The following is a 25,000-nucleotide window of genomic DNA, read 5'->3' as shown; positions in this document are numbered from 1 at the left end:
TTCTGTTTTTAATTGCCTAAATTTTTTCTTTGAGCTGGTATTTGTAAAGATTCAAACCTCTGTCCTTGGAATATAAATAGCAAAAACAAAAACACCATTTTAAACTTGGGATAATTGTTGAATATATTTAATGTTCCCCTAACAGATTGTATTAGTAGTGTGTGAATTTTCAGGCAGCCTATCCAGATTGTCAATTCCACATTTATTCAGAAACTCAAGTGCACTAATTGTTAATGGTATGAATGTATATTTATAACCTGCATACAGAAACTGAAGCTTTCGAAGCTGTTGTTTGTGTTTATCTTGTCCTTGTATTCGAAACCATATTATATACACACAGACATGACATAAGTAAGCAGACACCCTTATCATCAATAAAATTTATTTAAGTCTGAAATTATACATTCAAATTATTTATTAATTATTATGATATGAATATTTAATATTTTGTAGACATGCCCTTTGCATTTTTCAATACATGTTACTAATCAGATGATGAATATTCTCATGCGGAATTTATTGCCAAGTTTCATGCAGTAATTTCAAAAGATCTGGCTTTGAAGAGATACTTTCGTGTTCTTTTTATAATGTCTCCTGTCCATCATGTCGCAGAGGTTTTCAATAGGGATCATATTTAGCGACTGGCTTGGCCATGGAAACTTTTAATGCTATTTTCATTGAAGAAATCTAGGGACATTTTAGCCGTGTGTCAAGTATCGCCATCTTCGATATATAAAGAGTCTTCTTTAATCAATTCACCGCTAGAGAAGATTAGAAGGAGTCATTTCTACAATATGGGCACATATTTATCTGAGTTTTTGTTTCCCTCATACGCCACCAGCTCTGATCAACCATTGCTCCAAGTTGCTCCCAAAACTATCACAGAATATCTGCCATGTTTCAATCTTGGCTGCAATCTTTTCACATCAAATTTTTGGTATCACAGAATCTTCAGATCCACACTCGACCACTAACAGGAAATACAGAAAATCTGGACTCGTCAGAGAATATGGCAGTGTCCCAAAATGCTAGTGGCCTCTCCACTATCTCATTGGCCCAATTTTTATTCTGCTTGATATTGGCTGGTCGAAGAAGTGGCTTCATCTTGCCGTTCTGCCATAGTAAGCAAGTTTGTAGACATACCTGATAGCTGTTCTGGAACTGACATCAACTTGTTCTGCTATGTCAGAGACCTTGCAACGTAGATTACCCTCCACACTTCTCTTAGAAAAGGGAAGGGTCCTATTAGAAAACTCTGGTTGATCTGGGAAGGAGATGTGGACTTCTTCTCCTGTCTGGTAAATTGCACAATCACTCTATTAACTGTACAAAGCGGGATTCCAAGGTTTTCTGCGATTTTACGTAGAATGACCCAATATACAGCCTCTTTGAAATTGAGACAGTTCCAAGGCTTATTTTGTACATAGCATGATTAAACACTCACATATAAAACTTGAAACATAAAAACATCAATCAATAAAAAAATATAAACTTTTACAAGATAGGATAAACATAAAACGATGTCTTACGGAAGTCTATTTGCTTCTGACATGGTTGTTTACATCAATTAACGGTAAAAAACACATTTTAATTCGCTTCCTAGGAATAAGGTAATGACTGAAGCCACGGCGTTGCAGCATAAAATCTGTTGCACAAATCGTTGGACAAGTATTTTGTAACGCTTCTACTTTGGGTGGTAAAATGAATCTGTACTCGTTTTAACACTTCTATACATCAGTGGGGTACCCAGAAAAAAACAACACGTTCAAATAATCATCTATATGCTTATATTTCTGATTTATTTATATTCTCCCTTACATATATTTGTGCTCATATGTGTGTTCGTCCGTGAAGATGCGCACAAGTTTACCTTCATTTATTTATTTGTTTATGCATCTGCATATTCAACGACACAACGGGCAAACTATTTAAAAATATGAATTATCCACGTGACATATATATATATATACATATATATATATATAAATATGTGTATGCATATGTATATATTTATATATATATATAAATCAGCCGAAATTGCGAGGATGATCCGGTTCTTGACTGAAGATTAGAGGCTTCGAATGACCCGTCCGTTTTTTTTTTGTGTCGTCTATTTGAATGTTTTGCGTTCTTGTCCCATTTTGTATTTTTATATATATTTTTTATACATATATATTATATATATATATATATATAGATATATATATATATATATAGAGAGAGAGAGAGAGAGAGAGAGAGAGAGAGAGCTAGATAGATATATAGAAAGATAGATATATAGATAGATAGATAGATAGATAGATATATGTATATATATATATATTAATGTGTTGTGTGTGTGTGTGTATATATATGTGTGTGAGTATGTATGTATATATGCATATATATGTGTGCGTGTGTGTGAGTGTGTACGTATATATGTATGTGTTTATATATATATATATGTCTACACACACACACACACACACAAACATATATACGTACGGGTATGTATGCTTACACGCATTGATACTCTTCACGCGCACGAGCACACACACATACGCACACGCGCACACACACATACACACATGCACACACAGTCTGTTATAGGCATTGGACAATCAAGTCTACATCCGAAAGTTGAATCTCTCCTCTGTTTCCACCTCCGGTATCAGGGGGTTCGATAACGTTTATCAGTGCTCTTCTTAGTTCTCTGGTTAAACAATTGGTATTTATTTGTTTTCTGGCGTTTAGAATGTTACCCTGCTTGCAATTTCTGGAATTGTTTTTGTTGATGGTGTTGTTTTTGTTCTGGTCCCCTAATACAAGTCTATCTAAGCACTCCGTCGGTTACGACGACGAGGGTTCCGTTTGATCCGAATCAACGGAACAGACTACTCGTGAAATTAACGTGTAAGTGGCTGAGCACTCCACAGACATGTGTATCCTTAACGTTGTTCTCAGGGATATTCAGCGTGACACAGAGAGTGACAGGGCCGCCCCTTTGAAATACAGGTACAACAGAAACAGGAAGTAAGAGTGAGAGAAAGTTGTGGTGAAAGAGTACAGCAGCGATCACCACCATCCCCTGCCGGAGCCTCGTGGAGCTTTTAGGTATTTTCGCTCAATAAACACTCACAACGCCCGGTCAGGGAATCGAAACCGCGATCCTACGACCGCGAGTCCGCTGCCCTAACCACTGGGCCATTGCGCCTCCCCTAATACAAGTAGACGTGGAAGGATGCAAAAGCCGCGAATGACGCGAGTGCCTGAACAACGGAAACAAGAATGGAATAAATGCTGAATTCTTCACTGGAATTTATATTAACGTTTAAAATGATATGATTAAATATCGTCATTTACGTGGAATTTTAATTGTATAAAAATGTGATTAAATTTATGATTGGCCGACAAACATATTTATAAAATTTTAATTACCTTGGCTAATTCTTTATTATATCTCTGTCCTCATTCGTATTTCCGTACTTCTCTCTCTCTCTCTTTCTCTCTCTCCCTCCCTCCCTCCCTCCACTCTCTCTCTCTTTTTTCTCTCTGTCCCTCTCTCTCTCACTATATATATATGCGTATATATATGAGTGTATATAAATATGTGTGTATATAAAACTCAATTACTTTGACTAAATCAGTAAACATAAGCATTTACAACATTCATATACACATATGCTTGCATACATACATGAATGCATAAAAACACACACACATATATATATATATATATATGTACAAGCATATATTTATATACATATATCTATATACACATACATACATATATATATATATATATATATATATATATAATATATATATATATATATATATACAATATACATATATACACACTCATACATACATATATATGCACATATCCCTGTATCTGTGTGACAGTGTGCGGGTATGTATGTCATTATTCAGTTTATTTCAAAGATACATTAACTGCAGATTTCTCAATACTTCAGCATAGATGTTCTCTTTTTCACTGATCTTCAGTTGATGTTAACATATGCTGGGCAGCTAATTTCCACAACTGTGCACAGTTTCTCTTCTCTATCCCAAATCATTATATCAGGTCTGTTGTGTTTACATTTTATTGAAGTCTTCACTGGTACATTCCACCAGTATTCCTTTTCATTATTAGTGGCTATGGCTTCTAGCATATTGTGGGTTTTTATTTCTTTGTCCTCGAGACTATCCTTCCGACAGATTTCATTATAGAGTGTCCTAGCTACAACGTCATGTCTCATCGGTAGATACCTCCGTGATCACATTTTCGGATGCTTATGATGTGGGTGGTATCTTCAGTGTGAACTCCAGAAAGTCAGCATCGGTTGTTACATTCTACAGCTCTCCCCGCATCATTATCCGTTTTGTGCATCAGGTGCTTGGTTGATATTTCCTGTTCCTGGATTGCAGACGCATACCCTTCAATGTGAAACATTATTACACATGCTTATGATGTGGGTGATATCTTCAGTATGAACTCCAGAAAGTCAGCATCGGTTGTTACATTCTACAGCTTTTCCCGCATCACTATCCGTTTTGTGCATCAGGTACTTGGTTGATATTTCCTGTTCCTGGATTGCAAACGCATACTCTTCAATGTGAAACATTATTACACATCCGGCTATTCGGCCATGATAAACTGATTTGATGAAGCTTTCTACTAACATATCCATGCATAGTCTTCTGCTCATATAGGCTCATCCTTTCATCCGATGATATGTTGCGGTAGAGTCGTGCGACTTCTTCCGGCATGTATTCTAGGTTATCAGACAAGGAGCGTTGCTCAAGTTGCTGCTCAAGTCTGATGATGTTATCATCCTCGTGTATGCAAACTTGGTCAGGGGATGTACTTCGACACTTGGTGGTCAAAAGACGTTGCAGAAGGGATATGATGCGACATTCAAAGGCATCTTGGATCGATGTTAAGCCTCTGCCACCTTGTTTACGTTTTAGATGCAGACGGTCTACGTCACTGTTTATGTGGAAATTATGTGTGCTTATTAGTATTTTAATTATTCCCCTGCTATGCTTAAGTGGTGATGGGGGGGGGCGATATTGGGTGCATAGTGAAAAGCATTTTGTTTTTAATTGAACTAAGTTTTTCTATATTACTTATCACTTAACGCATGCGCATCCCAAACATGCCATTCGCTTCAGAAAAAAAAAAACAATTTAAATGTTGAAGTGAAGCTAACGATTTTTGTGTGTTTCTTAAATGGCTTATAAACACCTTCCACGCTGCAATTGTTTTCGTTCCAGCACAGGATCTCAGATCAGGTCACTTGCTATGCAAGTACATCTCCGTAAAAATATCTTTGTTTTACTATAAAGTGTATTCAGTAATTATCGTATTCCAATTTCCTTCACTTTTCAATGAATAGCAGATGAACGACCATCTTTTGATACAGACACAACACAGGCTACGCTTTCAGGCTTTTTGGATAAAGTTTTCAGGAATAACCCAGTAGGTTTTCTATATTTTCCGTGATATATTCACAGGCCCCGCTAGTATAAATGATCTGTCTTTTCTAAGACGCTAATATGCAGAACCAATATATCACACACGGATGGTATCTAAAGTATTTATACAGGAGTTACCACGAATAACTTTAACAAGATAAACATGAAGATCTCATAATATTTATTTTACACATGTTGATAAAATGAATACCAATAACCGCAATCAACGATGCTCTTTACCTACAAATTCTATTGTCATGTGCAGATGCAAGAAATCATTATCATAATGTTCATTATTTGTTCTTATGATTTTTAAGTCTTAATCAGTGAACGGAGGAAAGAATCCATGATTTATTTGCAGAATATCTAGTAACGGGCCAGAGGGAGAAAATAAAACACCACTCCTGTGTTTCTGTGGTATCAACGTATCTTCATATTTGAACACTTTCGCTAGTAACAGGAACAGCAGCCATAACAGCAGTAGCAGCCTGTTAATATAACGACTATATTAGAGGGTCGAACTGACACGTTCGGCGATTTTTACAATGTTAAAAAAAAATACTTTCGGACATCGATTGAATGTAATTATTTTTTATTGTTATCATCGTTATTTTAGATATACGCGATTATGACGTCAAACGGTAATCCAGTGATCACAGGTACTGGTATCACAGTCCAAGCCAACATCCGCAGGTTCGATTTCAGTGACAAGAAGGAACTGCAGTACAGAGCTGAAATTCAGAATAAAGTTTACAAGAGAGAGTTAGTGGCGGTAAGTTTGTTTCTATCATCATCAACAACATCATCATCATCATCATCATCATCATCATCATCATCATCATCATCATCATCATCATCATCATCATCATCATCATCATCATCGTTGTTGTTGTGGTCGTCCACCATGGCAGAGAGAGCTAGGGGCGATAAATAGAGGGGACGAGGGAGAGCTCTGTGTGTTACACTTTAGCACACAGTTCACACTACTGCACACATTGTATATTTTGACTACGTACGGACGTTCACGTTGTCTTCTGTTCTCCATCAGCTGCAGCCAATTAATCATACATACATAGAGGGTACTTAACTATCTTTGTTAGTATTTCACTCTTGCCATCGCTTTTTTTCCCTGAAGAAGGTCTCTGTCCAAATCGTTTGATACTCCACTCCCCACTGCAGTTTGACTGTATTTTTCCTGTCGGGTTTTCAAATAATACAAGTCTAGCCAACGTAGGTAATCACCAGTTTCCTGGGGTTCCGTGTTATCTGAAACATTATTACACAGGAGTATACACACTGCACATTAATACATATTAGTATTTATCATACATGTTAATACACACCTTACATTAGCGCATAGTGGAAGCGTGTGGCTTCGTGGTCAGGATGTTGGACTTATAATCATACGATTGTGGTTTCGATTCCTGAGCCGGAGATGCGTTGTGTTCTTGACCAAAACACTTCATTTCATATTGCTCCATTACACTCAGCTGGCAAAAATGAGGAATCCTACGACGCACTGGCCTCCTATCCAGAGAAGAATTTATACGCCAGAGAAACCGGGGAAACTAGCCCTATGACCTTTACAGTGTGATATAAACTAACCATATCTTAGCATACATAGTATACATATAGGCGCAGGAGTGGCTGTGTGGTAAATAGCTTGTTTACCAACCACATGGTTCCGGGTTCAGTCGCACTGCGTGGCACCTTAGGTAAAAGCCTTGTGAGTGGATTTGTTAGTCAGAAATTGAAAGAAGCCCGTCGTATATATGTATATGTGTGTGTGTGTGTGTGTATGTTTGTGTGTGTGTGTATGTTTGTGTGTCCCCCCAACATCGCTTGACAACCGATGCTGGTGCGTTTACGTCCCCGTATATTAGCGGTTCGGCGAAAGACACCGATAGAATAAGTACTAGGCTTACAAAGAATAAGTCCTGGGGTCGATTTGCTCGACTAAAGGGCGGTGCTCCAGCATGGCCACAGTCAAATGACTGAAACAAGTAAAAAGAGTAAAAAAAAGAGTATATTATTATATTAGAACACATCAGTACATAATACATGTTAGTACACTTTAGTCTGCGTTGCCGTTTTTGTCCTTGCGCAGTAAAGTCAATCTGTCCACTACCTGGGCTTGTGGTAACGTTCAGTATAGGCCCCTCTGTTGCTAGTAATCCGGCATAATCTCTGCTCTGGGAATAAACCTCCTTTCTCTCTTCTAGTCTCCAAGCAGTCATGGATTCTTTAATTTCAGTTATGGATGTTGTCCTTCCTTTCTTGACAGAATATTAGAAAAATACATCCATAAAAGGACAGAACCATGAGTTCACATACATACTTCTATACACACACAAACACATACATGCATGTAGATTTGCACTCATACGCATATACACATATATGCACATATTACTTACTAGACGTGAACTGGGATCGAAACCGCGTTCAAGCCAAAATACAACATATGCATTGAAATAACAATAATATCCAGATTAAATGTCTGGTCCATAGATAACATTTTTTTATTTGTTTTACAGTCAACTTTTTTACTTTGTCTTTAACAAATTTTATCGCGTGGTGTGCTATTATTCTTCTACTTGTAGCTTTGCTTCTTGGCTCGAGTTTGTGAGTGTGTGTGTGTGTGTGTGTGTGTGTGTGTGTGTGTATGCGTTTGTGTGTGTGTGTATGCGTTTGTGTGTGTGTGTTTGTGTGTGTGCGTGTATGCATTTGTCTGTGTGTGTGTATGTGTGTGTGTGTGGTGTGTGTGTGTGTGTGTGTGTGTGTGTGTTTGTGTGTGTGTGTGTGTGTGTGTGTGTTTGTGTGTGTTTGTGTGTGTGTATGCGTTTGTGTGTGTTTATTTTTCCTAATACAACGAACAAAAATCATATGATTTTAATTTTCGAATAAACTAAATGATTGCTATTTTCATTGTCTTCGTGAGTTAAATATCGTTTTTCTTCTTATTTTACTATCATGTTCTCAACTTCTTTAATTAACTTATCCATATATTTGCGTTAACATCCTAACGTTTTTTGCTATTACATTAGTTTAGGTTTAAAATTTAATTAAATCTGATTCTTCATTGACTAATTGCTTTCACTGTTTCCTATGATTTGCTCTTATCTCTTTTCTATTAAGCTCGAGGAAGAAATCAATCGTCTGGAGTATTTATTGGAATTACCAAATATCTCATATTTCCGCTTTACTGATGAACTGCTCGCTTTGATGCCGGAAGACGGGTTGGATAGTTTGTCTACCAGTATCACCGGAACTGCTGCTGCTTCTGCTCAGCGGTAAGTCCAAATAGTTGCTCAATTCACACTTCTGTTACGAAATTGTGCGCGGCTAACTAGAACATTATAACCTTGAAGTAACTAACGAGTGAAATAATGCTCGTATTGGATCGTTTCGGTTTGAACGGCAGTTTTTTTAACATAAATTTCCACGTAACTAAACACCTTTAAACTTCGTATACTGGTAGAATGTGTTTATAAAACACCTTTTTCTCTTGGTTTTATTGAGAAAATTCTATAGTTTGTAAGATATCTGTTGTTTTTTTCTTCAATTTCTGCAATTTCAACCAATCAATGATGCCTATTGGGGTGAAAACATTCTGTGCCGTATGAATATGTCCCTCGTTTAAGAAACAGATTGGGTTTATTTACATTTCTGAAGAAAAAAAGATGCCCTTCCCCCCACCCCTAACCCTAAAACAGATTGAAATGCCATAGATCGATACTAGGGTCATAGTTATGGGTGACAATTTCATATGACACCGCTTGAAAAAACTGCCATTCAAACCGAAAAGATCCCTCTTATTTCATGAAAAGCCATTTTCTTTCGTACATAGTCAATATATAAATACCAGTAATATAATGCTCAGAAAGGTAATGTATGTAACCCTCAAATTCTTTAATTACTCTACATGTCAAGTGAAGTGATTAATGAATGTATTACTTTACATTAAATAATTTGTTATAGGTAGGTCTATGTTTCATTCTAAAAATTGCCTCTCATATGAATAGAATATTTGGTTCATAGTTAGTAATAGAACTACCAATTTCTTCAGTGGTTGTCATCATCATCGTTATCATCATCATTTTCAACCTCATCTCAGCATCTCTGTGCCTTCTCCGGAGAATTTGTCCAACCATTGTCGTGTCGGACTTGCATGTGGATCCTTTTGAACAATAGTTCTGTCGAAAGCTTTCTATTCAAACAGTGAACTCATTCCGGGCGTTTTTAAGTTAAAAGCTTTGTTGTGGGGGAGTATATATGAGAAAGAGAGAGGGGCAGGAGAGAGGGAGAGAGAGGGAGAGATTGTATATTTGTGTGTGTGTGTGTGTGTGTGTTAACTGAAGAAAGTGTTGTTTATTCATTTGTACTCTTCTCAGGCAATTGTTTATTCATTTGTACTCTTTTCAAGCAATGACGAAAAATATGAGTGAGGTTTGTCAAATATCTCCGGCATTAGAGGGTTTTAAAACGCAACTGTTATTTCCCATCGCTCCTTGTGTCTTTTCACGTACCTTTCTATATGTTAATTTATCTGCTTATTGTCTTGTCATAGATTATATTGTCACTCTAACATTGTTTATATATATTTTGACAGCTGCCATTCAATATCCGATGCAGACGACGTGGTCTCATATTTTGGAGAGACAACAGAAGACAGTCACCCTGAAGAAGACGAAGTCGATGCGATATCGGAAAGAAATGAAGGCAATTTTCAAATCTCGGGTCTGTTAGTCACAGATAAAATCAAAGCTTCTAATTTCAAGTCGAATTGCCGTAAATATACCAAAAATCCCATCACACGTTCAGAGCAAAAAGCTTGTCTAGAGGACACGAATAACAAGACTATAAAATATATAGATGAAGAAGATGAAGACGAAGAAGATGATGGAGTAGGAAGGAGAGGGGTGAGAGAGATGGAGGAAGGAGTGGGTGATGATGATAAGGATGATGAAGACAAAACTGAAGAAGAAAAACGTTTCTCGGGAGATAACGGTATTGGTGCTACGAGAATGTGCAAGAGATACAAGCTCAATAATTTAAAAGCAAGTAAGGCAAGATTTTTTGCAGCTCATCGCAGCGTTTCCATGAGCGTTGACAATGAGGCTGAACAACTTCCGGTTACGTCGTCAGTTGAAATATTAAAGGAACCCATATTGGGATCACCTTCTATTGACGATGGTTGTTACTCTGCAACTTTTTCCGACCTACGGAACGATAAGGCAATGAATCAACATTACAGACTAAAGAAACCGCAGCGACCAAGCTTGCGTCGGTCGAAAACACAACCATCGCCGCCACTGTCTCCTGATAAAAACAGATATAGTGTACATAAGACAGTGCGGTTTTTAGTGGAAGTGGAGGGTTGTGGAGAAGGGGGAGATGATGGGGATGATTATTATAACGTGAACCCCCATTGCCATGACTACACCTATGAAGTCATTGCTGATAATGACGATGATGAAGAATATAATAACAAGCAGTACAGGAAAGGAAGAGTCCAATATGCTGGTTCAGGGGAAGATCGTCAAGGTAGAACATTTGAAAAAGAAAAATATCCAGGGAAAATATACAACACAGTCGCCTCCATGAAATTGTCTTCAATATCGTCACCTTCTCTACAGCGTGGTTCTAGTACCACAATGATGCCAAGTTTGGCTACATCAGGTTCAATATCCTCGTCCTGGTCAAATTTCAGACTCAATCTTTTCAAAAAGTTAACCCAGAAATCTTGGATTGATGATACGAAAAATCGGCGAACCAAGCTGAACAATACCGAAGAATTACTTCCAGTACAGTCGGGTCCTAAAAGAACTTCATCTTCATCGTTATCATCGTCATCATCGCCATCGTCTGATTACATGCTCACGTGTTCAAACAAAATGGTTCCATCGAAAATGAAACCTTTATTGCAAAAGAATATAAGCGAGGTGTCATCCCCTTCTCAAAGTAGGGGAAAACTGCCGTATGTTTCAGACTATAGTTTAAAAGAAGAAAATATCAAAAGTTGTCCTCGCATTGAAGAGCCGCCAATGAGAATATCATCCAAAAAATGGGCGAAAGTAGCAGCAAAGGTGGCTTCTAAAGCAACATCCAGAGCTGTGGTCAGATCTTCGTCCTCTACATTTTCTGCGCCTGCGACGACGTTGGTAGCAGCTAGTACCATTGCTACTGCTACAACTATTACTACTGCTAATCTAGCTTCTACTACCACTAATACTACATTTAACAACAGCACTTCTACTGCTGCTACTAATGCTACTACAACTAGTACTATTACCACTTATACTAATACTAATAATAGCAGCATTATTACGACTGATACTAATACTTCAGTTCAGCCTACATCCTCGTCATCGGTGTCATCGTCTTCGTCAACGGCATTATCATCACCATCATCATTATCATCATCATCACCTTCATCATCATCATCAACAACAACAACCATAACAACAATAGCAGCAACAACAAAGACTGCAACTACTACTACTATCACTACTACTACATCGTCGTCGTTGTCGACCACAACCTCATTAACAAGATCAGCAACAGCTACTTCTTCTTCTGCTTTACCGTCAGCGCAGGCGTCTGCGCCATCGTCATCATCATTATTAATATCATCATCATCATCTTCAACATCATCAAGATCATCATCAAAATTATCATCTTCATCGACATTGTCATCGTCATGTAAGGGACAACCTCAACCGAACGTCGAAACCATGGAGACCTGTCCTGAGCAAGAACTGGGGCTGCCATCAGCCGAAGGAATGGAGAAAGTCATTGACAACGAAAGGAAGATTCGTATTCGTAAGCTACAACAGGATTTGACCCGAATACAGAGGGAGCTACTGGCACTTGATGATCTTGAGTATGAGGTTTCTTACGTCTGAATTTTAAAAAAAAACAAAGGCAGAAGAGAGAAAGAAGGAAGCAGGGAGGGATGGAGGGAGAGCAAGAGGAAAGAGAGGAAGAAGCTTAGAGAAAATCGTGCTTCGTGTTACGTCCTACTCACTCATGTTGTTGCTATTTCTCCAGTTGGACACCACCATCACCACCGTCGACAATACCGCTACCGCTACCACGTGCACACACACACACTCACACACACACACGCATACACAATCACATACACACTCACCTCCACAACACATACATACTTCACTTACATAGACGCACCATAAACACGCACAGACACGTTACATGACAAGCAATTATATTATACATGTTCTTACATACAAAAAAAGCATATTAACATATCAACCGAGGAAGACAACTACTGGTGGCTACTAGAAATGGCAGGCACATCGTGCTCAATTCATGCCTTACTCTTTTAGAAAAGGACACAATGGCTCTTATGACCCTGAATTATATATATGAGGTACTGCAAGGGTATATGAAGTTCGCTCCTCTCTCAGTTCACAGTATTGCATCTTAGGTAAGCGCCATTTTCCATAACCTGAAGTCAATAAATGAATGAAAGTTGGTCGAGGGAAACTATGCGGAATCCCATCGGGTGGATTTCACATGTAATTCAAAGGCCCGGACTAGTCCCTGTGTCGTGTTAACTCCGCTATTATACTCAGCCACGTATACGCTAATTCAATGAGGGTGGTAGTTGAAGTAACTGAACACTTGAATACTCATGACCATAGATTTTGATTCCGAGGTCGATTTTCTTTGTGTGTGTGCGTACGTGCGGGCGTGTATCTGTGCGTGCACGCGCGCGCGTGTGTTTGTGTGTGTGTGTGTGTGTGTGTGTGTGTGTGTGTGTGTGTGAATGAGCGTGCGTATGCGTACGATTCAGCAACAAGGTCACATATATAATGACACAAATAAATACTCATACACGCAATAATTACATACAGAGATACAAACATACACACTATCATATACTGTATATATAATGTATGTATGTATGTATGTATGTATATATGTATATACACAGACATAATGTTCGTCCTTCGGGTTCGAAGATGACCATTGACATCATTTGGTGCAATTGCTGCTATGAGACCGGAGGTAGCTGGTGAGGCCAATCCGGGCAAGGAAGCCCCTCCCACATCTGGCGTTTCTGCTCTGCTGACCGAATCCGTCCCTCCTCAGCTGTCCCTGCTCCTGTGGTGATTGCGCTACGCCAGGATGAGCGGTCGGCAGCAAGTGTCTCCCAAGTCTCTGTGCCGATGGAGAAGTCTTTGAGAGAGACTTTGAGACTGTCCTTGAAGCGCTTCTTCTACCCTCCGACTTTGCGTTTGCCCTGGCTGAGTTCACCGTAGAAGAGCTGTTTTGGGATGCGAGTGTCGGACATGCGGGAGACGTGGCCCGCCCATCTCAGCTGGGCCTTGCGCATGATCGTGATGGTGCTAGGGAGATCTGCCTGTTTCAGAACTTCCGTGTCTGGGACTTTGTCCTGCCAGCGGATGTGAAGGAGGTTCCGAAGACACCTGAGGTGGAAGTGGTTTATCTGGTTTATCTGGTTTATCTGGTTTATCTGGTTTATATATATATATATATATATGCATACATATATATATATAAAACTTAGATAAAACTTAGATATGTTTCGACCAGAGATTGGTCCAGGCCATGTCTAACTTAATAGCACTTATATATATATATATAGATAGATAGATAGATAGATAGATAGATAGATAGATAGATAGATAGATAGATAGATAGATAGATAGATAGATAGATAGATAGATAGATAGATAGATAGATAGATAGATAGATAGATAGATAGATAGATAGATAGATAGATAGATAGATAGATATTGAATGGGTGTTGAGTTAAAATGCTATTTGGCATGTACGTGTGCGGTCACAAAGCCAATTTTTTTTTCTAGTAAGAGCTGATAATGAATAGTTTCAGATGCTAATAAATACTTATGCGCTTAAATTAAGTTTCTGTCAATTCGCAATACCTATGATATATATAATCTTATGTTGTTATGTAACACTTAGATAGGAAATGGGAAACAAGTTGACATTCTGCTTCCATCAGAAAAACGGTGAAAAGATAACACGCACGTAGATTTCTGCATTTATTCGACTAATTGCTTATATTTTTTTCAAATTGCAGAACATCTTTAATATAAAATCCGATTTTTTTATATTTTAAAAATAGCTGTATATGAACATGTCAATTTGGTTCAAATATCTATGTGACAGAAAATTTTGGTCATTGCTTCCCCAGCCAGAAAGATCACGGCACGCCCCGATTTATATACATACATACATACATACATACATACATACATACATACATACATACATATATACATATACTATACATATCGTATATATATATATATATATATATATATATATAATATTATATATATATATATATATATATATGATATGTGTATGTATATATATGTATATATGCGCGTACACATGGACACGCCACATAGCATTTTAACTCCATACACATCCAAAATACAAACGCATAATTTTTAGATGTTTATGTATGTATATATACATGTATGTGTGTAAATACATACGTACATACGTTCATACATACATACACACATACACACGCACATGTTGCTGGTGGATTCTTGTTGATTGTGACATATACGTGTACACAGGTGTATGTGAAAAGTACCACTTTCACTCTCTACTTGTCTCAGTCATTTTACTAAAGGCACAAGGCCCGAAATTTCGCGGACGGGGACTAGTCAATTACATCGACCCCAGTTTTTCGTTGCAACTTAATTTATTGACCCTTAAAGGATGGAAAGTAAAGTCGACCTCGGCGGAATCTTTCTTCATTAAACTTAACCTTTTCCTACATAATTATATTCTCTCTCTCTCTCTCTCTCTCTCTCTCTCTTTATCTCACTCGCTTGATCCCACTCTCTCCCTACTCCCAATCTCTTTTAAATCCTCATCAAATATTCATGAGTCAACAAAGGATACCCTATGTACTTATCATCACCATCATCCGGTCGAGCTTGCTCAGATATTGTTAACCCGCATACACCGTCCATCTCGGTCCTGTGTAAGATGAGGAAGGTGTTTGGGCGGGTGACCAGGGTCTCTGGTGAGTTGTTCTACATACGTTTGTATTCGGACGACCTGCTCGAGCACGGTTACGCTTTGGCATTCATAGCAGTAAGTCACTTGCCAGCTCTTGTTTGTCTCTCCAGCAATGTATCGCAAAACGCAAGCGCCTTTCTCTTATAATACTGGAAACAGACAAGATATCTCCATTGCAGCCGTTTGTAAGTGGAATGATTTCTAGATATGTTTAAGACTCCTCTTAATATTCAAGTTCCATCTAGTTGGATTTCAGTCTTTTTTTAACCGTCCAGATTGGTGATGTCTATAAAAAGGAGGGGAACTCTTAAGGTTGACTGACAGGGTTAATTTCCAAACAACATCTAGTTTGCTTGGCTATCCGAGTTTTTATCACAATCAACAAGAATCCATCAACAACATCGGAGAAGATCTCATAGGTCACGTTCAAGATCTTACGTACCTTAGTTCTAAGTTAGACTCAAGTGAATAGGATGTAAAAACTCGGGTAACTCTGTACGCTGACCCACCTAATATAATAGGAATACCAACAGTATCGATGTTAAGTTGTCTTAAAAACAAAAATATAGTTGACCGATGAGATCCAGAGATTATTGGTATAGAAAACACTTTGTAGCGTTCAAATGATTCAAACGAGGGAACAATTCCGCGGGGTAATGATAGAGGCTATAGGAGGAATACAAGTATCAAGGTGAAGAGATATGACGGCTGAAAATCTTCAGTCTTTGCTTCCTGTCTGTTTGCATGTATACACACACACACACACACACACACACACACACACATACATACATACATAATACATACATACATGCATATGTACGTACATTCATACATACATAAATATTTATATATATATATTGTGTATCAAACCCAAGCTGTTATACATAATTTGTTTATCTGCATTAAAGCTAAAATATATACCCACATCTCATACACATACAAGCACCCATCACAATGACATCAACACTGGCATTTCTTTAGAGCTACTATATACATTTGTTACATTCGCACATCTTTTGCATGTCCTTCTATCTATCTATGTATTTGTATATATATATATATATATATATATATATAAATACATACATATCTTACTACAAATTTTATACTCGACGACTTAATATATATATATATATATTATATATATAATATATATTTAAAATATGAATTAGATATAAAACCACTATTAGGCAACTCAAACAGTGATAGACATAAACCAATACATAAATAACAAATAAATAGATATAATTAATATATATATATATATGAAAATAATATATATATATAAGTTTTTTTCCCAAAAAGTATTAAAAAATGATAAATATAATATAAGTAAAAACACTACGTACGTTTCATGGCTATAATTAAATTCGAATGACAATTAAGTTTAAATTGAATTGAAATAAAATTCGAACTAAAATTATAGTCAATCTTCAGGTTAATGATAATCGTTAAATAAATAAGCAAATAGAGTTAAACAATATTTTTTAAGAAATAAATAAAATATTAATTTTTCTTATTAAAAAAACTCCGTTATCTAAATTAGAAACTCAAAACATTAGGATTATATAGATTATAGTCGGAATTTATAAAAAAAAAGAACAAAACAAAAGACGAAGATAGTTGTGTAAACAACAAACAGATGTATTAGTTTAACGCTCGGGAAGTGAGAAAGTCTTTTACGTTTCGAGCCTACGATCTTCCACAGAAAGGAACACAGAACCAAGCAGAGAGAGAAAATAAAAAAGTATAGTGGCTAGCGATAAATCATGGTGAATGATATATATATATACATGTATATATATATATATATATATATATATATATGTATGTATGTATGTATGTATGTATGTATGTATGTATGTATGTATGTATGTATACATATATCTATATACACACATATAATACATATATGTATATATTATATATATATATTATATATATATATATATATATATATATGTATGTATGTATACATATACCTATATACACACATATAATACATACATATATATATATATATATATATATATATATATTATATATGTACATATATATATATATACTTACATACATATACACACACATGCTCGCACACACACACACACATACATGCTCGCACGCACACACATACAAACAAAGAAGAAGAAGAAGAAGAAGAAGAAGAAGAAGAAGAAGAAGAAGAAGAAGAAGAGCTTTTGAAATATTGCCTGCAACAAAGGAGACCTAGAATCTGTGAGAGTGCAAATATCTTGAAACAGAAAAGGAAAAAACAGAAAGTAGGGTATGGATTTAAAAAAAAACAGGAGCACGAGGTAAAGTGAATCACATTTACAAATTAAAAAAAAACATTAAAAGCACACAAGCGCCCATAAACTTATACACAGAGTTAAATATATAAAAAAGACCTGCAAGGTAGAACCTACTTTCTGTGTAACACTTTTTATTCAATAATACAACCGTTGCATTTTACTCTGTATACAGCACACATAAACAGCAACAAGTGAAATATATACTCGTAGTTACAACCTTAAAAACACTAGCGCAAACCACACACATCTCAAATATAATACTAGTCACATATACTACGACACATTCTCCACATTTATATAACACAACAAATACATGTTCGCTTTTAGTTTTTACTTATTTGTAGTTAGAGTATCCGGCTCACGATCCTGATGTCGGCATTTTGATTCCCGGTGACACGTTGTGTTCTTCAGCAAGACACTTTATTTCACGTTGCTCCAGTTCACTCGGCTGGAAAAAAATTAGTTGCACTTGTGTTTCAAAGGCCGGCCTTGTCACCCTCCGTGTCACGCTGAATCTCCCTGAAAACTAAATCAAGGGTATTCTTGTCTGTAGGAGTGCTCAGGCACATGCGCGTTAATTTCACGAGCAAGTTTTGTTCCGTTGGTCGGATCTATTGTATCTCGTCGTTGTAGCCGACAGAGCGCCAGTTCGAATCATTAGACTGCAGCAATGCTGGGGTACCACCCTAACGGTTTCGAGCGAATAAATCGATCCATTTTTTTTTAAGCTTGATACTTAATATTTAATTTATTGGTCTCTTTTGTCGAACCACTAGTGCACGAGCAGGCAAATAATTGAACTCCGGTTGTCTAGCAGTAGTGAGCGATAAACACAAACACACACGTGCATGTTCGCACACACGCACACACACACACACACACCACACACGTGCGCGTGTGTATGTGGGGCGGAGTACGACGGACTTCTTTCAGTTTCCGTCTACCAAATTCATTCACAAGGCTTTGATCGGCTCGGGGCTGTACTAAAAGACAGTTGCGCCCGCAGTTTATACATCGACCTCAGATGGATGGTAGGTAAATGTTGGCTTCAGTGGAGATTGAACTTAAGGCTCAGAGGGCTGCCGGAACGTACACTGCAAGGCATTCTGTTGGACGCTTTGACAGTTCTGTCATTTCTCCACCACCAGTGAAAACAATATTAAATACAAGAACAAAAAGAACATTGACCACAACAGTAACAGCAAGAATAATAAAGAGAACAGCGATAATAACAATAATAATAACAACGGCAACAACAACAACAGCAATAACAATGACAACAACAGTAGGAACAATAGCAATAATAATAACAGCGGCAATAGAAAGAATATTAATGAGAAAAATTATGCAATAACAACGATGATAACAGAAGTAATAACAATAGTAATAACAATAGTAATAACACCGCAAAGAATATCAATGAGAAAAATGACGCAATAATAACAGAAACAGGAGTAATAATAACAGTAATAAAAATAGTAAAAGAATATTGATAAGAAAATTTATGCTATGACAATGGTAACAGCAATAATATTAGCAATAATAACAATAGTAATAAATAATTGCGCCCTTTTAAAGTCTAGCCAGACTCATGGGCCCGGTTTCCCGGTTTCAATGGCATATGTGTTCCCCAGCTGGACAGGATGCCAGTCCATCGCAGCGTTACTCACTTTTGCCAGCTGAGTGGACTGGAGCAACGTGAAATGAAGTGTTTTGCTCAAGAACACAACGCGTCGCTCGGTCCAGGAATCGAAACCACAATCTTACGATCATGATGCTGATACCCTAACCACTAAGCCACGCGCCTCCACAACAATAGCAATAACACTGCATAAATTATGGCAGTAGCAAGAATACTCTTTTCTACGCGAGGCAAAAAGCCAAAATTTTTGGGGAGGGAGCCAGTCGATTCGATCGACTCCAGTACGCAACTGGTATTAATTTATCGACCCCGAAAAGACGAAAGGCAAAGGCGAGCTAGGCGGAATTTGAACTCAGAACATAAAGACATTAACAAGAATATTATTGAGAAAAAAACGTAAGATAATAACAACAGCAGTAACAACAACAATAAGAACAGCTATAATAATAGTAATAATAATAATATTATAATAACAGTAATAATAATAATAATAACATTATAATAAGAGTAATAATAATAACAATAATAATAATAATAATAGTAATATTAATAACATTATGATAATAGTAATAATAATAATAATAATAATAATAATATTATAATAAGAGTAATAATAATAATAATAATAATAATAGTAATAATAATAACAATAATGACAGTGATAATAACAACAGAAATAACAAGAATGGTGACAATAACAGCAACAACAACGGCACGCTGACGCTGACAACACCAACGATACATGCTGATATAAATTGGTTGTATTTTATCGCAAACATTGAGTACAAAACAACAAATAATTTTGACGACTATGAAAAAAAATTTACAAATAACAGTTATTGTTTCCGTTTGAATTTTTGCTAAACTAGTCGGACTCAATCAGAGGTATTCATCTGTGGATCATGATTAATTAATGAATTAATTAATGCGCTAGTAATTATATTTGAAATGGGTAGACGAAACTGGAGGTTGCGGCATTCTAGAAATTTTCGAGTTCTCTTTTCCTTGCGTTTTTCCTCCGCCGCTTTGTGTGTGCGTGCGTGTGTGTGTGTGTGTGTGTGTGTGTGTGTGTGTGTGGTGTGTGTGTGTGTGTGTGTGTGCCTGTGTGTGTTTGTGTCTCTGTGTGTGTAAATGGAACTTTATTTTTTTGTTGCGATTTCTCAATGCCATTTCAAGAGAACTACTAGCTGTTGAGGTCGCTGTTATTGCTGTTATTTAGCATAATGTCATCCCTCATGGAGCGGGCCGATGTTTAAAAGAATTCTACCGGTGAACATCTCGTCTTCTGCCACACGCATTCTTAGTAGCTTAGAGTAGACTCGAATTAGAGATTATTCTTTGTGGCTAATGGCGTGAGTCTTGATTGGAAGAAGAAGAACAACAATAACAGCAGAACAAACAATACCGAAAACGACATCAACGAACCTGTTATAGACACTTTTATATTTGAACATAGATACAGAGGTTTTGATATAATAGGTATACACATATTCCATGTCTAGAGGCCTAGATATTGCTTGTGATTAACCATGCATTTGCTCATGCTTGGGATGGTGTAAGCAAGGTATTTATTTTTTCATTTCGTTGAAGACTATCAGTTACCTATGCATGCATAGTTTCCATACTACCGATATTTACCCAAAGGTTGATACAATTTAACATGAAAGTCCCCACTTACATTGCAGCCAGAACGTAAAGAGCCGGTAGAGATGCCGTAAAGCAACATGCCCAACCTTCTAACAAATCTACCAATCCGTCGCCTTGGATTACCACTTACTTGTTGACCCTGAAATGACAAAAAAACTGAGTTGACCTCGGCGGGATTTGAGCACTGTGCAAAACTGTATGAAAACAAACTACTTTGAGGTTTTCTTTCTATCTCTCCAAAGACTCTACCAATTCATTACTTAATCCTCAATATGGACATATACATTCTACCTCATTATATTACTGGTACCTTCTTACTAATGGAGATGTACACACGCACAACTTTCCTAGTGTCGTTAATTGAAATGCTATCACCAACTTTAAAAAGGTATTCTCTTCTATTTAGAAGCGAATGCTTTCTTAGAGTTACAGACAGTTAACCACACGGATCCTTGCTGTAGTTTCAGCTACTGCTGCTGCTGCTATTGATGTTGTTATTGTTTTTGTTATATTTTATTTTCATTAGCTCTGAGTCAAGATTGACCTGGTGGACGATTGATTAAACGCACTCCATATTTTTTTTTTCTACTCTAGGCACAAGGGCCGAAATTTTGTAGGGAGGGAGCCAGTCGATTAGATCGACCCCAGTGCGCGAGTGGTACTTAATTTATCGACCCCGAAAGAATGAAAGGCAAAGTCGACCTCGGCGGAATTTGAACTCAGAACATAAAGACAGACGAAATACAACTAGGCATTTTGCCCGGCGTGCTAACGTTCTGCCAGCTCGCCGCCTTTAAACGCACTCCATATTTGCCTACCTCGTCATATTTTTTTTCTTTTTTTGTAAAGTTTAAAGTGGAATTTGATAGAGAACTGGCTGCTATTTCTGGCCGGTCGGTAGAGTGATGAAGTAGAAGCATTGTTGTTGACATGTACCTCAGTATATTACTGTTATGGAGAACGTTACAGTAGCGAGACGGAGGTTGAGTTTGCTGTGGCGGTGGCGAAGGCAGTGGTGGTGGTGGTGGTGGTCTTAATTATCATTTTGATGGCTAATGGCCCCTTCGTTACAGCGATGGAACTGATGAGGAAGGATGGGTTTCGAGGTTTTCAGGATTTGATATCGGTCACGATGCCAATGAGATATAAAGGCTGTATCAGTGATGATGGTGAGGTGGAAGAAAGGGGTACTGAAAATGATGATATAATTGATTATAAAGATGATGATAAAGATGAGGAGGAAGATGATGATAAAGATGAGGAGGAAGATGATGATGATGATGATGATGATGATGATGATGACGATGATGACGATGACGATGATTATGACGATGATGACGTCATTGATAAAAGTGATGACAGCGTCGACGACTTGGTAAAGATGACAACAATGACGATGATGATCATGACAACGACGATGACAATGACGACGACGATGACAATGACGACGACGATGACGACGACGATGACGACAATGATGATGATGATGATGATGATGTTGGTGATGTTGATGTCGATGATGATGATAATGATGGTGGTGGTGGTGATGATGGTAGTGGTGGTGGTGGTGGTGGTGGTGGTTTTGGTGGTGTAATCTATGACGATGATAATGATGATAATCCTGATCATGGTAAGAATATTTATGATGATGGTGATGGTAACAATAATAATAATCAGGAGAGGTGATGATGATGATGACCATGCGATGGCAATGATGATGATGATGATGGGGAGGAGGAGGAGGAGAAGGAGAAGAAAGAAGAGGAGAAGGAAGAGAAGGATGGTAATGATAATGATGAGGAGAAGGATTTGGAGGATGTGGAGGAGGCTGTAAGGATGAAGATGAAGACGATGATGACAACGACGACGACGACGATGATGATGATGATGGTGGTGGTGATGGTGATGGTGATGATGATGATGATGAGGAGGAGGAGGAGGAGGACGAGGACTGATAAATGCGAAAGAATGACAATGGGCAAATTAAATATGAGGGTGGGGAGAGGGTCGGACTATTTCAGTAAGGTGTGTAGTGTTGGTGCTGGAACGGGATGATTGCGTTGGAGGGGGTGGCGTGGGAGGGGGTACTGCTGCAGTGATGGTGGTGGATATGCTGCTGGGTTTTTTTTGCCACATACACAGATTCACACACACACACACACACACACACCAACGTATGCACACACAGACACGCGGACATACAGCCTCACACACACACACACCACACACACACACACACACCACACACACACACACACACATAGTTGCTATTTGGTGCTATTCCACGTTTCAATGATTGCGCACAGTTTCATTTCAACATATTGTCTCTATAACGAGGGTAATGGAATGGATAGGGGTGGGGGGGAAATGAATAAATGAACGAATGAGTGAGTCCAGGAATAAAAGAATAAATAATAATTAAGGAATAAAATTATTTTTTTTTATTTTTTTAATGAAAAAATAATAATATTTGAATAATATTGTTATTTTATGGGTTGGTTAGAAATAAAGAAATAAATTAATAGCAATTTGAAAGAATATAAATTATTGGAGAATTGATATAAAGGAATAAATAAAGGAATTACGGATTAGAATTGGGGAAGCATGGGTTTCTTTTTTTGTTTTTTATGGTTTTAGTCAAGAATAAAAGAATGCAAGAATAGAAATTAAGGAATCAGTAAAACTAGAGTATAAATATAGGGCTGACTGGTAATTATAAATGGCGGATAACAATTAATGGTTTCTTGGTTGGTTTTCTTTTTTTAATTTTTTTTTTTTCAGGAGAGCGGACATTAAACATAGCTGAAGCCTATCAAATCAGTGAGTTTGAGGCACCAGATATTCAGTGTGAACATCATCTGAGTGATGTTTGTATTAAGCTTAGATATCCATTCCTGGCGTTAAGACATCGTCCAGATTTTGTAACAAGACAATATATTTAGTCTTCATATTAAAACATTGTCGAGTACTTGTATCTAAACGTCGTCCAGTCCTTGCAACAAGACAGTCTCCAGTCTTTGCATTAGGAGAGTGTTTATTCCTCGTATATAAACAATGTTCACTTCATCTATTAAGACACTGTCTAATTCTTGCATAAGACTATGTTTAGTTATTGCATTAAGACAGTGGCCTGTCCCAAGGACTCTACGTTACGATAATGTAGAGCCCTTTTCAATGCTCAGTTCTTGCATTAACACATTTACATATTCCAGTTTATGTATATTAAAACAAACAAGTTGGTCTTTACATTAGGGAAGGTTAAAAGCATGATTTTCATCTTAAACTTCTGTAAACCGATATTGTTAGCAAAAGTGTAACAGAAAGAATGGAGTGTTTCAGAGATTTGATGGTTTGGAAATGAATGTTTTAACAAATGTTGATAAAACGGAGCATTGGCGGTGTTTGGATGAAGGCCTTTAAGGTTTGTTTTGTCATAATTTTGCTTTCTTTATTCATCTTTTTTTTCAGAAGGAAAAAAACTAGTGCCAGTAACATTTGTTTTGTTCGTGTGTTACTGGAGATATCGCCATATTTCGACGTATTTTAGTAGTTGACATGCGTAGGAAAACTGGAAGGGATTAATACCAGAGAAATGAAGGTCGTGAGAAGAAAAAATTAAGTATTTGATTAGAGCAGGATGTATGCGGCATAAGTGGGGGTGGTGCGATTTGGAAGGTGATAGTAGTCTTGCTGGGAATCTGTCATTAAGATGATGTATATAATGTTGTATATTAGACTAAAAACAACGGTGTGTATAATAATTTCAAAGGAGTGGTACAGTCGATTACATCGATCCCTAATACGTGACTGGTGCAATATTTTATTGTTTCCGAAAAGATGAAAGGCGGAATTGATCTCAGTGGGATTTGAACTTAGA

The 25,000-nt window shown here is 37.2% G+C and overlaps 1 protein-coding gene and 1 long non-coding RNA gene across 2 annotated transcripts in view; both read left to right on the top strand.

The window, feature by feature from the left end:
- LOC115218300 overlaps positions 1–13,358 on the top strand; it is a 1,044,479-nt gene extending 1,031,121 nt beyond the window's left edge. Inside the window, exons 15-17 of the mRNA XM_036508355.1 lie at positions 6,077–6,232; positions 8,599–8,753; positions 10,073–13,358. Of these exons, the coding sequence (XP_036364248.1) occupies positions 6,077–6,232; positions 8,599–8,753; positions 10,073–12,368 (2,607 nt within the window). The 3' untranslated portion in view covers positions 12,369–13,358. The remainder of the gene's footprint in view (positions 1–6,076; positions 6,233–8,598; positions 8,754–10,072) is intronic.
- A 6,723-nt stretch (positions 13,359–20,081) lies between these two features.
- LOC118765814 overlaps positions 20,082–25,000 on the top strand; it is a 7,500-nt gene continuing 2,581 nt past the window's right edge. The window contains exons 1-2 of the long non-coding RNA XR_005001694.1: positions 20,082–20,565; positions 22,137–22,141. This is a non-coding gene — a long non-coding RNA (uncharacterized LOC118765814). The remainder of the gene's footprint in view (positions 20,566–22,136; positions 22,142–25,000) is intronic.

This window comes from Octopus sinensis, linkage group LG13 (genome assembly GCF_006345805.1).
Source record: "Octopus sinensis linkage group LG13, ASM634580v1, whole genome shotgun sequence".
Classification (NCBI taxonomy): Eukaryota; Metazoa; Mollusca; class Cephalopoda; order Octopoda; family Octopodidae; genus Octopus; species Octopus sinensis.
This window is presented reverse-complemented; position numbering and strand designations above follow the sequence as displayed.